The sequence below is a fragment of the Musca autumnalis genome, unplaced genomic scaffold, assembly GCF_047663935.1.
Source record: "Musca autumnalis isolate F117 unplaced genomic scaffold, ASM4766393v1 scaffold_3, whole genome shotgun sequence".
NCBI lineage: Eukaryota > Metazoa > Arthropoda > Insecta > Diptera > Muscidae > Musca > Musca autumnalis.
Genome location: NW_027411866.1, coordinates 74,225,098 through 74,240,789, shown reverse-complemented (window position 1 = coordinate 74,240,789; position 15,692 = coordinate 74,225,098). Strand labels below are relative to the sequence as shown.

Genomic DNA, 15,692 nt, shown 5'->3' with positions numbered 1-15,692 from the left:
GCTCTATCCGTTCACCCAGATCCAAATTGTACTAAATTTAGTACCATTTAGTACTTTTCGTCCACTTATAGTTCAAATTTCCAAAAACCTTTCTTTGTTACTCTCCATCAGTGACCATCATTCCAAATTTCAGGATTCCAGCTCTATCCGTTTACTCAAATCCAAATTGTACTAAATTTAGTACCATTTAGTACTTTTCGTACCCTTATAGTTCAAATTTCCAGAAACCTTTCCTTGTTACTCTTCATTAGTGACCCTCATTTCAAATTTCAGGATTCCATTCATTGTTACTCTTCATCAGTGACCCTCATTCCAAATTTCAGGATTCCAGCTCTATCCGTTCACCCAAATCCAAATTGTACTAAATTTGGTACCATTTAGTACTTTTCGTACCCTTGTAGTTCGAATTTCCAAAAACCCTTTGCTACACCCTTTGGTAAAAATTCTAGCTCTTCCCGTTGCCCAATACAAAGGGTACTTTATTTAGTATCTTTTAGTACTTTTAGCACCCTTATAGTTCGAATTTCCAAAAACCCTTATCTCACCCCTACACACCAACAACCACCTACACTCAAAATTTCAAGAGAAAAAACTTATTGTTAAAAAATATATTTTTTGGTTCGATTATAAAAATTAGAAAAAATATTTGGGAGCCCTCCAACTATTTCGCTAAAATACCATAAAATAATTAATGTATACTGCTAAAACTTCATCAAGAAATAGGGTTTACCATCGCGAGAGCTTAACTGCTTACTGTAAGTTATCACAGTTAAGAAAAGGAAATTAAGAGTAATATTAAAATTACAATCATTCAAAAAATATGAAAATTAAAAAGCTTGTTTTTCGCGAATTCGTTAAAGTCGGTTGATGCGCATCCGATTTTGGATACAGCGAATCAATCTCTTTCAATATATATGTATAGGCATATTTCGATGTGACGCCAGCTGCATCTAACAATGCCAAAAACCTTAAAGTGGTTAGAAGTCGCGCAATGTGCATACGATTTTGATGCGCATCCGGTTTCATTAGCGCCTATCAAATATACGACAATATACATCTATTTCAAGTAGATTCTTCAAGAACCGCGGATATGCCTCCACATTCTATTTTGCGTAGGATACCCATATTACTCGCGTATCTCTGCAAATATTGTATTCACGTATAAAGGATTCCATTTACGTAAAAAATTTTACGCGGATTTGTGAAAATATATTTTTGCTGATTTTCCTATTTCCAAGGTATCTGTACTCGTGGTTGTGGTGGATGGATTTGATGGCGGAAGGGCTCATTAGATCCGTCTCGTAAAAAAACTAAATTCACGCGGGGTACAAAGGAAATGCAAAAAATAGGGTTTTTAAGAAAATCCACGCATCAAATTATGGCCTTTAGACTCCAATTACTAGGGAGCTGTACAGAGCACACTCATGAGATATACATTAAACGACGTAAAATCACGAGTTCTATAAACATAGTATGAGTTTGGAATATTATCTCATTGCGCGTCCGGATTATTAAAAAAAAAATTCAAAAAACCCCGAAATTCCGGCTTCAAAATATCAGCATCAATTTTATGTGGATACTGTGGATATATCGAAAAATCATACACTAGTATCATGTTGCTCATGGAGTATTCTGTCATTCTTTCTTTGAGCATAGGTCTATAAAGTATATGGTTAGGCCAGAAATCGGAAGGGAACGTAAAAAACTGATTGGCTTCAACCCATTTTTACCCATTTTTATTCTACATTGATTCCAATACAGCTTCCACAAAAATTAATTTTAATGGTCGACATTATGGGATCCCTTTTAAAACACTTCATTTTAAAGAATTTCAGTCATACTATATAGAATATGTTAACAGTTCCCGAATTCTGAAAGGGTGAAACTCGGATTCATCGATTGTAAAACATTTTTGGTTTTTACCATATACACTTTCGTACGGGCAAAATGTTCCTCATCGAAATAATGGTTTTAGACCCCAAGTATGTTTGGACGAAATCCGTCTGGCTGGCTGAAGCGCACGATAACTCTCGAACAGATCAACCGATTCGGTCCAAAATTTGGCTTTTGTAATATTTTGTCCAAACTTAGTTTAAGTACGAAGATAGGTTATATCGGTCCACTCCTTCCGGTATCTCCCCCACAAAAGTTCGAAAATGTTCGGAAAATTTATGCGCACGATAACTCTTGAACGGAGTAACCGATTTGGTCCATACTTTGCACATCGTGAAATTTATACCAGACTTAGGTTACAATATGGACTCAATCGCTTCGCTCCTTCAGGCACCTCCCACACAAAATTTCGGAAAAGTTCAGATTAGGACCTGCTTTCAAATCGCTTTTATTTTTGTTGTAACAACTTGTCCATGCCCTCTATACGACGGTACAAGTTTTATTAGGGGCAATTCCATACTTCCTGAGAAAATAGCCTGAAAGGCGAAAAAAACCTATGACACCGTGTGTAGTGGTTGGAGCACAAGATAACTCTCGAACGGATCCGTCGATTCGGTCCAAAATGTGGCCTTCGTAATATGTTGTCCATACTTAGTTTAAGCTCGAAGATAAGCCATATCGGTCCACTCCATCAGGTACCTCCCCCACAAAAGTTAAAAATGTTCATGAAGGGAGTTAGCGATTTGGTCCATACTTTACACATCCTAATATATCTACCAGTTATAGATGATGTTCGAATATGGACTATATTTGTCTACTACTTCAGGTACCTCCCTCTATACGACGGTACAAGTTTTATTAGGGGCAAGTCCATAGTTCCTGAGAAAACAGCCCAAAACGTGTAAAAATCCCTATGGCACCATATGTAGTAGCTGGAGAGCACGATAACTCTCGAAGTTATTAACCGATTTGGTCCAAAATTTGTCCTTCGTCATATTTTGTTCAAACTTAGTTATACCCTCAGCATTTATGCTAACGAGGCTATATACACTTTCATACGGGCAAAATATGCCTCATTGAAATAATGGTTTTAGACCCCAAGTATGTTCAGACGAAATGTGTTTCAGACAATTTGGAGTTGATTTAGCCATGTCCGTCCGCCTGTCTGGCTGGCCGGAGAGCACGATAACTCTCGAACGGATCAACCGATTAGGTCAAAAATTTGACTGTCGTAATATTTTGTCCAAACTTAGTTTATGTTCGAAGATGGGTTATATCGGTCCACTCCTTCCGGTATCTCCCCTACAAAAGTTCGAAAATGTTCGGAAAATGTATGCGTACGATAACTCTAGAACGTCCATACTTTGCACATCGTGAAATTTCTACCAGACTTAGAAGAGGTTACAATATGGACCTAATCGGTCCACACATCCTAATATATCTACCAGTTATAGATGATGTTCGAATATGGACTATATTTGTCTACTACTTCAGGTACCTCCCCTATACGACGGTACAAGTTTTATTAGGGGCAAGTCCATACTTCCTGAGAAAAAAGCCCAAAACGTGTAAAAATTCCTATGGCACCATATGTAGTAGCTGGAGAGCACGATAACTCTCGAACTTATCAACCGATTTGGTCCAAAATTTGTCCTTCGTCATATTTTGTTCAAACTTAGTTATACCCTCAGCATTTATGCTAACGAGGCTATATACACTTTCATACGGGCAAAATATGCCTCATTGAAATAATGGTTTTAGACCCCAAGTATGTTCAGACGAAATGTGTTTCAGACAATTCGGAGTTGATTTAGCCATGTCCGTCCGCCTGTCTGGCTGGCCGGAGAGCACGATAACTCTCGAACGGATCAACCGATTAGGTCAAAAATTTGACTTTCGTAACATTTTGTCCAAACTTAGTTTATGTTCGAAGATGGGTTATATCGGTCCACTCCTTCCGGTATCTCCCCTACAAAAGTTCGAAAATGTTCGGAACATGTATGCGTACGATAACTCTAGAACGTCCATACTTTGCACATCGTGAAATTTCTACCAGACTTAGAAGAGGTTACAATATGGACCTAATCGATCCACTCCTTCGGGTACCTCCCACACAAATTTTCGGAAAAGTTCAAATTAGGACGTGCTCTCAAATCGCTTTGATTTTTGTTGTAACAACTTGTCCATGCCCTCTATACGACGGTACAAGTTTTATTAGGGGCAATTCCATACTTCCTGAGAAAATAGCCTGAAAGGCGAAAAAAACCTATGACACCGTGTGTAGTGTTTGGAGCACAAGCTAACTCTCGAACGGAACTGTCGATTCACTCCATGATTTGGCCTTCGTAATATTTTGCCCAAATTTAGATTAAGTTCGAATATAAGTCATATCGGTTCACTCCTTCAGGTACCTCCCCCATAAAAGTTCAAATATGTTCAATTCACTTCGATTTTTTGCATTCACTGCCTCAGTTACGACGGTACAAGTTTTTTCAAGGGCAAATCCATACTTCTTGAGAAAACAGAACGAAATTTGGCCTTCGTCATATTTTGTTCAAACTTAGTTTCAGTTCGAAGATGTGAAATATCGATCCACAACTTCCGGTACTTCTCCCAATATTTATGTCACTAACATGGTATGCACGATATCTCTTGAACGGGGAAACCAATTTGGTCCAAACTTTGGATCTCCTAATATTTTGTCTAAATTTAGTTTAACTTCTAAAATGGCCCATATTGGCCCACAAAAGTTCAACATTTGTGTCTAAGTGCAGTTTAGGGTCTGTTCGAACATCCTTTGGAAATGTATAGCGATGCTGTTCGTTGTGGTCCGGTTTACAGCGATATTATGTTATCCGTGGACAAGTCCATTCTTCTTGGCGTACTGTTCCAAAAGTTATAAGATGATTCACTGAAATGACTAGTGGGCGCGATATCTATTGAAAAGATATGACTCCAAAAATAAGATACACTACCATAATGGACTATTTCGATAAATTTCTAAGTATCTCCTCCGCAGCATTTTTCCAATTTAATCCTAATCCAAATTTTTGTCGCAAGTTCCAATGTCCAAAACTTCTGAAAATACCCTAAATACATTCGTTCTGAGGCTGAGGGTATATCTCTGTTGGCAAAGCCGAGTGATCCTTTTTTACATGTCTATTTTGTCTTCGAAATTTTGATTTTAACTTCGAATTATACCGCGAGTTTTTAATATTTTTGAAAACAAATATCATGACATGTTCTTTCTTCGGATCAAATTAGAAAACACGCGTTACTAAAAGTACAAAAATCGACTTTTGCCTAAAAACCTGTCTAAATTACCTATAGTGCAAAGGTTGAAATTTGATATTTTTATTTTTTTATTTTATTTATTTATTTCTTATTTTATTTTTTTTTTATTTTATTTTTTTTTTATATTTTTTTAAGGGTTTAGCAAAGTGGCTGAAATTTGATATTTAGTCTCCTTGTGGCTTTTAAGTTTTCCCACAGAAAATTGTCAGTATAGGTCCACGTTGTCAGTATAGGTAGTACGGCATTCACACTGTATCTCTGTACTGCCTGCGCAACCATATCTGTGTGAATGCTATCCAAGCCTGCCTGATAGGCTCTTGGTCTAGAGCAGCCATGTACGCGTCTTTACGAAAAAGTTAACTACAACTCTCTTTCCCATACATAAACCCAAAATAGCATTCTCTTCTTGTGCACCATTGATCTAGAGGTTATCTTTTATACGTTTGGACCTCTCTCTCTAGATCATGAAGATCTCCCCTGACGTACCTGGGCGAAGGAAGCCTGGCCATTTAATAGTGACAGGGATGCTCACTGCGATATCACCCAAGCAGGTACTGCAGACCACGCTGGCGCCGCATCGCTTACCACAGACCGGCATATTGCATTGTAAGTGGTCAACAAGGTTTCTTTGTCAGCTCCCCAAGTGCTGCCGGCCAGCGACTTCAGCAACTTGTTCTTACTTCTGATCTTATCGCAAATAGCTGTGGTTTGTGCGGACGACTTAAAAGCACCCAGTATTTTGGGGTAGTTAGTGGTCGGATTCAGTGGACCATCGACCAATATGTTCAGTGTTCGTGTATTATTTGACTGTATTTACTGTAACATTGTATTTCAGATTCACAATGGGTAGAAAAGCTCCACGAAGAAAATGATTAACATAGATTCATATTTTGGTATATTCCCAATATGAAGGTACCTCCAGATTTTACGTACTTTGAAGGTTGTACATTGATGACTCATTGGTATTAAGCCTTGTTTGAAAGAATGCCATATTCTTCAGTTAGCGTGGCGGATGAGGAAACTAATTGTTCCATTTTTATTCAATACAAATCGTTGTTCATATTGTTGTTGTAACGCGCCACTCAACGGAACCGTTATGCCGAGGCCTTTAGGCCTCGTTTGATTTCAAACTATTTAACGTTTTTCAACATAAAAAAATACTGAAGTAGTTAAAATATAAATGTGCATTTTAAAAGGTTTGTCCTTGTACTTACTAAATGATCTTGCAAAGTTCAGTATTGATGAGGCTATGTATGTATATTCAAAAGCTTTGCTTTATTACCGTTTTATTATAGTATACTTTAATACGTCTTATAAAATGCTTTATTTTATAATATATATTTACACATGTTTTGTATTGTATGTCTACAAACATTTCTAATTGTGACCAACATGCTATGGTCAAAGGTTAGGTTAGGTTATCTTTCTTAATATATAATAAAATATATAAAACCTCTTATTGAAAAAATATCTTAGCACTGCATAAATTATAATATAATAAATTATATTCCATTTGATGAGCATTAATACGTCGTTCCGTTAATACTAAAGTCTGTTGCAGTTTTTCATTTTCATTCTTTTGTGAGGCCGCTGCATTGGTATTTGATTTTGATGTTGTTGTATTACTTTTTTGATTAATTTCTAAGAGCATTTCTTTAATTTTTCTTCGCTCCGCCTCAAAACGCTCCCGAACGGTTGTAAACCATTGTAACGAATTAAAATCCCCAACTTGATTTAGTAATTTTAAAATGTAAGCTAAGCCAACAGCAAATCCATCATCAAAGAGTACAGCTTCTTCGCGATCTTTTTTGTTAATTTTCGATTTAACAGCTAGCATATATTCAACATAGTTCATTATCAAGGGCGGTACAATTAGAAAGAAGTTACGTAAATGCAGATTGTGGGGATTGCGGAAGAACGGTTGAAAGGCATCAACAAGTAACTGAAATATAAAAAAATAATAATAAAATAGAAATAAATGGGGTTGAGAGGATTATAAGTGGGGTTAAGGATTTGAGTAGATTTAATTCTATTTAAATTACATTTTATTTAATTTTATTATCATTATTTTCACACAATCTTATGTAATCTTTAATTTTTTAATTTTATTTGTTTAAAAACCACCTGTTGACACGACCTATTTCTGCTTGATCTTGCGAGTTGTTTTTAAGTCGGAAGATAGAGTTTTTTGTTTAGTATTGTCTATGTAACTGCTATTTTCACTAGTTGCAGAATTCTTTATTAGTGAAATAAAGAAATGTTATTAACCTTGACCTATATTTTTTGTTCGTGGTTAATAAATTATTACATTATGGTAAAATATTATATGATATGTTTTATGTTAAAATAATATTGTAGATTGTAATTTCTTATACATATGTGGTCTTCGGACTTGAAATTACCAAGACTAAATAAGTAAATGTATACAGAATCACACATTTTAGCAGCTACTTTCATATCATAAAGCAGTCCAATTCAATGTATAGTGTTGTTTCGGGCCGTATTAAGTTCAATACTTCAGATTTACTTATTGTATTTATCTTATACCCCGGTTACACTAAACCGGATTAACCCAGTGGGTTTGGATTTCAAACGTCAATTCCATAGCGCAAACGGCAAAAAACTCTAGTGTAACCGTACTATTAGCTCTTCCAATCTCATCTTTATTGATCTACATTTCAACATGATGTTAGTTAAACTTACCTTAAAATAATCAGTACTATCAGCAAAACTGTTTGCCAAATTTTGAATATTTGTCTCAACATTCTCAGCTGCATTTTGAAGAACTTCCGTTAATTGCTGATCCCTACATTTCTCAACAAATTGTAGATTTTCATCAAATTTGGGTAAATATAAACTGGCACTGTAGTTGGCATGAATGCTGCCGGAACGTATCAAACGTATGTAACCCATTGCATTACCTAGAAGAAGATCATCCATTTAAAAGGGTAATGAAAATAAAAAAGAAAAAAATATATTATCTTACCAACATGTGTTATAACTTTACGAAATAGATCCATATAGGTCTGACCATCCTTGGCCAAGCCCAATTTACGTATATCCTTATTGAAGGCATCGGCTCGTTCATACGAATACAAAGGATACTTATCCTGCTGTTTACATTCGGCAAACGAACGCAATTCCTTCATAAGTCTCGATTTTATTTGTTCATCGTAAAGGAATTGTGAGAATGTATAGAATTTTTGTCTTAAAAATTGATATGTGAAATTAACCGTGGTATTTATGACACCAGTGCCATGTGTACGCAAAGAATTTGCTACATGACGTATACCAATGGTATCCAAATGTTTGTTATTACTATGCTGTTCAACAAATATTTGCGAATTCATATTGTAAACGTAGACGCTAACAAAGACATGAATTTTACGCATTATCTCCAAAATATCAATACCCTGTTCGAGCGTCTGGTTGGGTAAATAATCTTCAACAGGATTCAGATGCAGACGATTATTGGCTAAATGTCTCATTTGTTCATAGGTTTTCCAGTCATGCAGTGAAATTGTGGTGAGATTATAAAACATTGCACTTAAATAGTTTTCAATGTGATCTTTCAGTATCAAATAGTTGCCATTAACTTCGACGGGACAAATGTTTATCAACTCTTTGTAATCGTTAATACCCTGGTCGAAGGGATTCATCTTTTCCACTTGCAAATTAACATGCACTTCCAAACGTAGAAATATTTCAATTTGAGCACATAGTTTGCTTATTATTTCCGAACGTAAACTTTCAAATTGTGATTTTTGTAATTCTTTTGAGAGCTGCGAATTGTGAAATTGTAGCAGATTCAGGCGATCATTACATTCACTTGAAGCCTGAACAAGGTACTGCAAAGTAAAGAAGGAAAATAAAAAACTATTATTTTTAGAAAGAACGAAATTCAAGGCATATTCACCAGCATAAATAAAGCCTAGTTCATGGAAACAATAGACAGAAAACTAAATTACAGTTCCAATTTTTTATTCCCTTAAACTTGGTTATTCACTTACACCCAATCGTACGGCGCCCGGTTCCATGAACCGGATTGAATCGGAGGAATCTTAGACCAGGGACCCTCACCTCAACAATTATATGTTTGAGTTCATGTATTTTTTTCAACATGGGAGCGGCAATTTATCCTGGAATGCCTGCTCCGAGCTCTTTCGATTCGTGGCGGGATAGAGCTGAACCCCAGGCTAATATGAATCTGTTCCATTTTCCAGATCCGCATCCACCATTTGTCAACAATGGTGAGATATAATATATGTAGGGAATGGGTGCACTTCCGGGGGTGCTCTGACCTTAGTCGCACACAGGATTACTGCTATTGGTATGTTGTTGCTTGCTGCGACAGAACATCTCTCAGTGTGTCTTCAACTTCGTCGTCATCGGAAGACAAGACGCCCTCGCAGTCTCCCCAACAACAGCAAACGCAGCATTTTACACCATACGTTGTTGTTCAGCGCCCCGGAAACGCATATTTCCTGCAATTCAATTCAACGGTCTCCGCAATGAGATAAGCAAAATTGTGGATTTTAACAGTCGGAAAAATATCACAGTCGTCGCGGTCCAGGAAACAAATCTCACCGTCACCTATAGCTTGCATCGTTGCCTGTCCAGTACAGACCTATCTCGCTTGAGCTTGATTCTAGTGACTAATACATGGAATGTATGAGGGTAGCAGTAAAGTGTGCGACTGCCGAGATAAGAGTTACTTAATGCGTACATACCACCGATGAATAGCAGTGCCCACCCTCTGGTGCTAGGGGACTTCAATGTTCATCATGAGCTTTGGCATTCCATTCCACGCAATGATCAGAGGGGTACAGCGCTGGCCTAGCAAATTGATAGCTCGACATTTCATCGGTGTCATGCTTAAGTGTTCCATACGCCATTTTTGACTTTTTGAGATATACATGGTTTCGAGGGTTTTCCGGTATGCTCTTTCTGAATTTCTAGTCGGCTTTCTCCTATCTGCTCTAGTTTACGAGATATCCACACCTCGACGGGAAAGCATAAACTTTTTTCTGTTATGAAATTAATATTTTATAAATTTACAAGTTTAAAAACACATTTCAAAAATCAGAATTTTTATTTTCGAATTAGGAGTATTTAAGCTATTGAGGCAAAGATGGAATTTTTTTTTGTCACTTTGTTCCATGTTATTTACAATATTTCACATTTGTGTCATAAGTGCGGATATGGAACAAACCGACAAAAATTTTTAAAAATCTCTAACTTTTATATTCCGATACATATTGCTCTAAATTTTTGCAATTATGTTCTATATACTATTATTAATATTTCAAGTCAAAAATATAAATATTTGCTTTAGCCAGCTCCACGCAGTTGTGACGCAAAACATTAAAATGCGATTATCTCAAAACAGGCAAATGACGTATTGAACACTTAAGCATGACACCAACGATTTTGCACGGTGAGGATAAGAGAAGATTGCCACAGCTTGTCAGACATCACCATTGGAGTACACCCCCATCTAACGCAGCTGAGGAGGGTCAGCTGCCACGACAAACCAGAGTACTTTTGGCTCAACTACGCTCGGAATATTGCTGCCGCCTAAATTGTTACAGGGCAAAGATCGCTCGCACCGTGCAAAACATATGCCCAGCATGCGACACTGCACCTTTTCAACTGCCCTACCAAACCTACTCATCAACTGCAGTAGATCGGTGGTTACATCCCATCGAAGCAATCACATTCCTGGAACTGGCGATAGACCCAGAGCCAGATTGAGCAGAAGAACGAATACACCAACATACAACAGTTACAACAACATTGTGGCTCTGACCATCCCACTTCAAAACCTCTGACCATCGAGCTTTTCTGAACCAAGTAAAAACTGATTGGCAAGGGTTCAGAAAATTTACCATTCACCGCTCCAGAGAGCTGCCCAATACCTCAGATCCTCGGGTAGCTGAGAGAAATTTTCGGGACATCATCACAGCTTTTGCCGTAACCCAAGAGTTAGAGAACTTACTGTTGAAGTCAACATGTTATTAGGCGAGCATAAGAGGAAAAAGTGGCTAGACTACCTGAAGCAATGCATCATTGGTACAGGACTGTGTAAATTGTGGGCAACTGTTAAATCACTCTCATATCCGAGAAAGAAGGATGTTACTTTCAACGGAGTGGCAGTGGCAGATCCGAAGAGTTGCGAGTGTTATTTTAATCGACAGATTATAGAGCATCCTGAGAGTGACAGGATGAAGAGGAGTGAGCTACGCCGTATTAGAGCCCTCCCAATTTAAGGTGAGCGATGTTGCAGACATCATCCGAAACACAGAATCATCCAAAGCGTTCGGTCCACCCGAAATTTCTATGGTAATACTTTAGCAACCTGATGAACCCGAGGTTAAGTATTTGACAAGTGTCCTCAAAGTTGGTCCCGCTACTGACGCTTGGCAATGATGCCAGCAGAGTTGAATTGTACAGTCAATCTCCCTCTTGTCCCCAAAGATTCTAGAGTCACAACTTCTCCCCATGATGAGAAACAGTTTCCCAGTTGTCCAACATCAGCATGGATTCCGGAAAATGCACAGCACTACAGCGGCATTACACGCCATATCGACACATATCAATCGAGGACTGAATCAGAGCAGGCCGTGCGATCGAACAGTTATGGTGGCTCTTGACCTATCGAAGGCTTTTGATACCGTAAACTTTGTCAAGCTGTACGAGGTTATCCAGGCGTGCTTGAAACTTGGATAGTTTGTAGAATTCAGAAATAAGAAGTCCAAGACGTATAGAAAAAATAAAAATAACAGTAAGTTCCCCAAGGCGGGGCGATATCTCCGGAACTATTTAACCTCTACCTTTCTGAAATCCTACACCAACCAGACGGCACAGATATGCGGATGATTGACAATCTTGCCGTCGGGTCCTATCGTCGATGACATATGTTATAGGTTATATGTCTACATTGCAGTTCTTCCATCTGAGGAATATCAAAATATCCGCCGCTACACTGTTCACCAACTGGACGGCTGTAATGAGACTCCCACTGAACATATAGGTCGATGGTGATTCTGACCACTAACTATCCAAAGATATTTGGTGTAACATTCAACAGCATGTTTAATTTGTCTGCGAAAACCACAGCTAGGTTATGTTATAGGATACGTTAATCGCTGACAGCCACTGCCCTCGGAGACCATTGTCCATTGGTTTCATCCTGATATTAGATAAGAAAGGAGGGAAGGCGGTTAAAGGAAGGCAGAAAGACTGGAAAAAGGTAGAAAGAGAATAGAAATAACAGAGAAATGGGGAAGAAATAGTTAGTCGAACTTTCATAGTCTATGATAAACCACCCAATAACCTGCCAGAATAATAATTGATAATTCCACAAGAGAATCTTCTACTCGTATTGTGGTAAAACGCATCCCTCTCAACGCGCAAAGAAAAATTCTTTAATATAAGTATTGTGTCAGCAAGATAAAAAAACTTACCTGAAATGAATGAAAATCAAGTTTTTTGTCCACAATTTGTTTAAGATAGGCCCGAAAAATCGATTGATGCCAATACAGAAATGATGTTTCACAAATTTCTTTGATATGCTGTTGGAAATCCGATATAATTTCGATGCGTTGTATAAGAAGGCGGAAACGTTCAAATTGTTCCATATTGAGAAATTTACTGCTACCATTGCATGCAACATCAAAGGACAATTTTGCCACCAATATACGAATTTTACTTGGTGGCCCAAGTAAACAACGTTCAGCTATTTTTATTGCTGACAATGCATCAACGCCCTTTTCTTTCAATTTCGAAGAGGTCAACTTCTTTTTACAGGCATTGAGTAAATGTAGCAGTTTATATTGGAAATATTGTGAAATACAATGAATAATTTTACTAATATTTGTTGCATTATTGTTAAATGTTAACTGCAACATTTTTAGCATTTCCAATAGTTTACAAACTACCATTAGAGTTTGTTTGGTCATAGGTTTTTGTAGGTTTTCATGACAACTCACGATGCCCTTTATCATATAGCTGAGATGGCCTGCTGTGCGAATACCTTCCATTAGCATTTGAGATAGTTCTTTAAATTGTTCTATACGCAACTCAAATGGTCCCATACTAAGAGCTTTATTTATTTTCAATGTCCACAGGGTAATGTCACCACAATAGATACGACAATCTTTGGTTAACTTTGGAGCGTGTAATTGTAAAAACACCTGCTGTTGTTTCTTTAGATCCGTTAGATTTTTACCATGAGTCTTAACCAGAGAGCTGGCATTTCTTGTTAGGAAACCTGTTGAAGACCATGCTATGTTACCAATTAACATGAGGGCGTGATATTTTGCATTAACTTCAATTAAATGTTTTATCGATTTAACATCAACTTGACCACAGAAATCATGAAATACCACACAAAATGCATTAATTCGAATGATGGATTGGGTATCGGAGAAAGTATTCAATTCATTGGGATTGGCTTTATCAATCTCATTTAGCTGATGTTTTAAATACTCATTGAATTGTTTATTCAGCTGACCCATACCGCGGGAACCTATTTTCTCTTTTATACTGAATGTTGTGTCAAGAAAGTGCTGCAAGGAAAATATGTAAATATTTGTTAGTCTTAAGAAGTTAAGGAGCAGGTTGAATGTTAGGACTGGATTCGGATCGATCAGATCACGCCAATATTTATATAATGGGCAGGAAGTCCATACTTCTCGAGGTATAGGCTCAGAAAGTTCAAGAAATCGCTTGGTTTTGACATGAGTTTAATTTGAACAGAAATTTTTTGATAAATAGCCGGCCTTTGGCCGGGTATTTCAGACTTTCCTATATGGACAGGAACAAATCTCGGGTACAGCGAACAAAATTTTCGCTAAAATCGAAAAATTGTTTATGATTGATCCGAATACAATCCGAACATTCAATTTCTGCCAAAATTAATGTATTGGAATTAAATAGATTTCGTTCTACTAACACGAAATATGTGACCACTAAATATAAAGTCAAGTTCATGCAAACAAGTCTGTAGGCCATTCAGCTCAGCACTACTGCAATTTTCCCATTGTGTTTGGCTATTCGATAGTGTATCGATGGTTTTCTTATACACAGGCCAATAGCGGGTGAAATTTGAACGAAGTAAAATCTCATCAAATACCAGAATGGTGTGAAATAATGACGATAAATATTCACAAATATGCTAAAAATAATAAAATCAATATTAACGAATATATTTAGGTACATTTGTTGTAAAATATTTAAAAAGTATACCTACCGTTAATTTAATATTTACACTGGTAACTTTATTATCACTATCCAAAATTGCCCCACATTGATGTAGCAAATTATTCGCCAATAGGATGCAACGTTGCAATAGAAAATTTACTTTACAAAGAAATTCCATTGATTCACTCATTTCCAAGAGAACATTGCTGTGCGTCAAGCTGTTGTTTTGTTTGGTCATATCGATGCTGTATTCTTCGCCAGTGACAGTGGAATTTTCTATTGTCAACAATAATTCTTCCTCCTTATAAAGTAATTTCATCTGCATTCCCTGTGCTTCTTTGTTGATGAAATCGATTTCCGAACACAAGTGACCCACGGTCAGGAGGATTTTGTTTAACAACCTTTCCGATTCTAGCAATTTTAGCAGAGATAATTCTTCGTTATTTGAAGCATAATTAATTTGAACTACTGGCTGTTTTAGTAGTGGTTTTTCTTTGTCATTATGTTTGTTTTTCTTGATAAGGTTTTTAATTTTCTTATCATGTTCTTCCAAGAAGGCTCCATAACTCTTCAACTGTTCCTCGGCCGAGGTTACTGCAAATTGCAAAAAAATATATATTTTATTTCTTGAAATTGGGAATACTAAAACCTGCTATTACATACTTATTGTACTTTGATCCATAATTTCGTATCCCTTTTTCCTATTTTTATTATAAAAGTTTGAGCAGATGCTCCGTGGTAAATCAGAAAAATTTCATTTATAACTGAACGGAGTTGCCACACCCATAGCCAATGAAATCAAAACAAACAAAAACATCTGTTGATTGTTTACAAAGCAAATTCTTCTTCTTTTTAATTGGTGGTTTTCACGTGGAATTAATAACATAAAGAGATACAATGGCTTTCTCTCTTTTATGGGTGCAAAGAATTGTAAATTGATAGTAAAATTATTTCTCTCATGGGAGAAAAATACTTTTATTTATTTATGGCCTGTTCCCGTACTTTATAAAGTGGATAAAGTGGTAAAAGTTGTAAAAGTCGTAAACGATTTTCATATAAATTTTGTGTACGGGAACGCAAAATGTGTAAAAGTGGAAAAATTGTAAAAACTTTTTAGTTCTGGAACAGAGCTATTTATTGAAACATTTTGTAAAGTAAGCTTGAAGGCCAATTAGTTTTACAATATTCATAAGAAGAGTACTTGCCATGCTAATTTTACAAAATACAGTCGCGGGCAATAATTAACGTTGATTTTGGGTTCTCTGATCGAAAATGGTATAATTTCTGGTCTACGTTGTTTT

At 36.8% G+C, this 15,692-nt stretch overlaps 1 protein-coding gene across 1 annotated transcript; it reads right to left on the bottom strand.

The window, feature by feature from the left end:
* Nucleotides 1-6,443: 6,443 nt before the first annotated feature.
* Nucleotides 6,444-15,208, bottom strand: SWIP (strumpellin and WASH-interacting protein). The gene is made up of 7 exons (XM_073971737.1): nt 15,055-15,208; nt 14,441-14,985; nt 14,144-14,365; nt 12,654-13,757; nt 8,174-9,035; nt 7,891-8,108; nt 6,444-7,129 (listed from the first exon to the last, which is right to left on the bottom strand). The coding sequence occupies exons 1-7, from the start codon at nt 15,071-15,073 to the stop codon at nt 6,644-6,646; spliced, it is 3,456 nt and encodes a 1,151-aa protein (XP_073827838.1). The 5' UTR covers nt 15,074-15,208; the 3' UTR covers nt 6,444-6,643.
* Between the last annotated feature and the right edge of the window lie 484 nt (nt 15,209-15,692).

Coding starts and splice junctions, on each gene's coding strand:
- SWIP (XM_073971737.1), bottom strand. Junction 14,366..14,440: donor GTGTAAATATTAAATTAACG/GTAGGTATACTT, acceptor TATTATTTTTAG/CATATTTGTGAATATTTATC. Junction 7,130..7,890: donor ATAGTACTGATTATTTTAAG/GTAAGTTTAACT, acceptor TTTATATTTCAG/TTACTTGTTGATGCCTTTCA.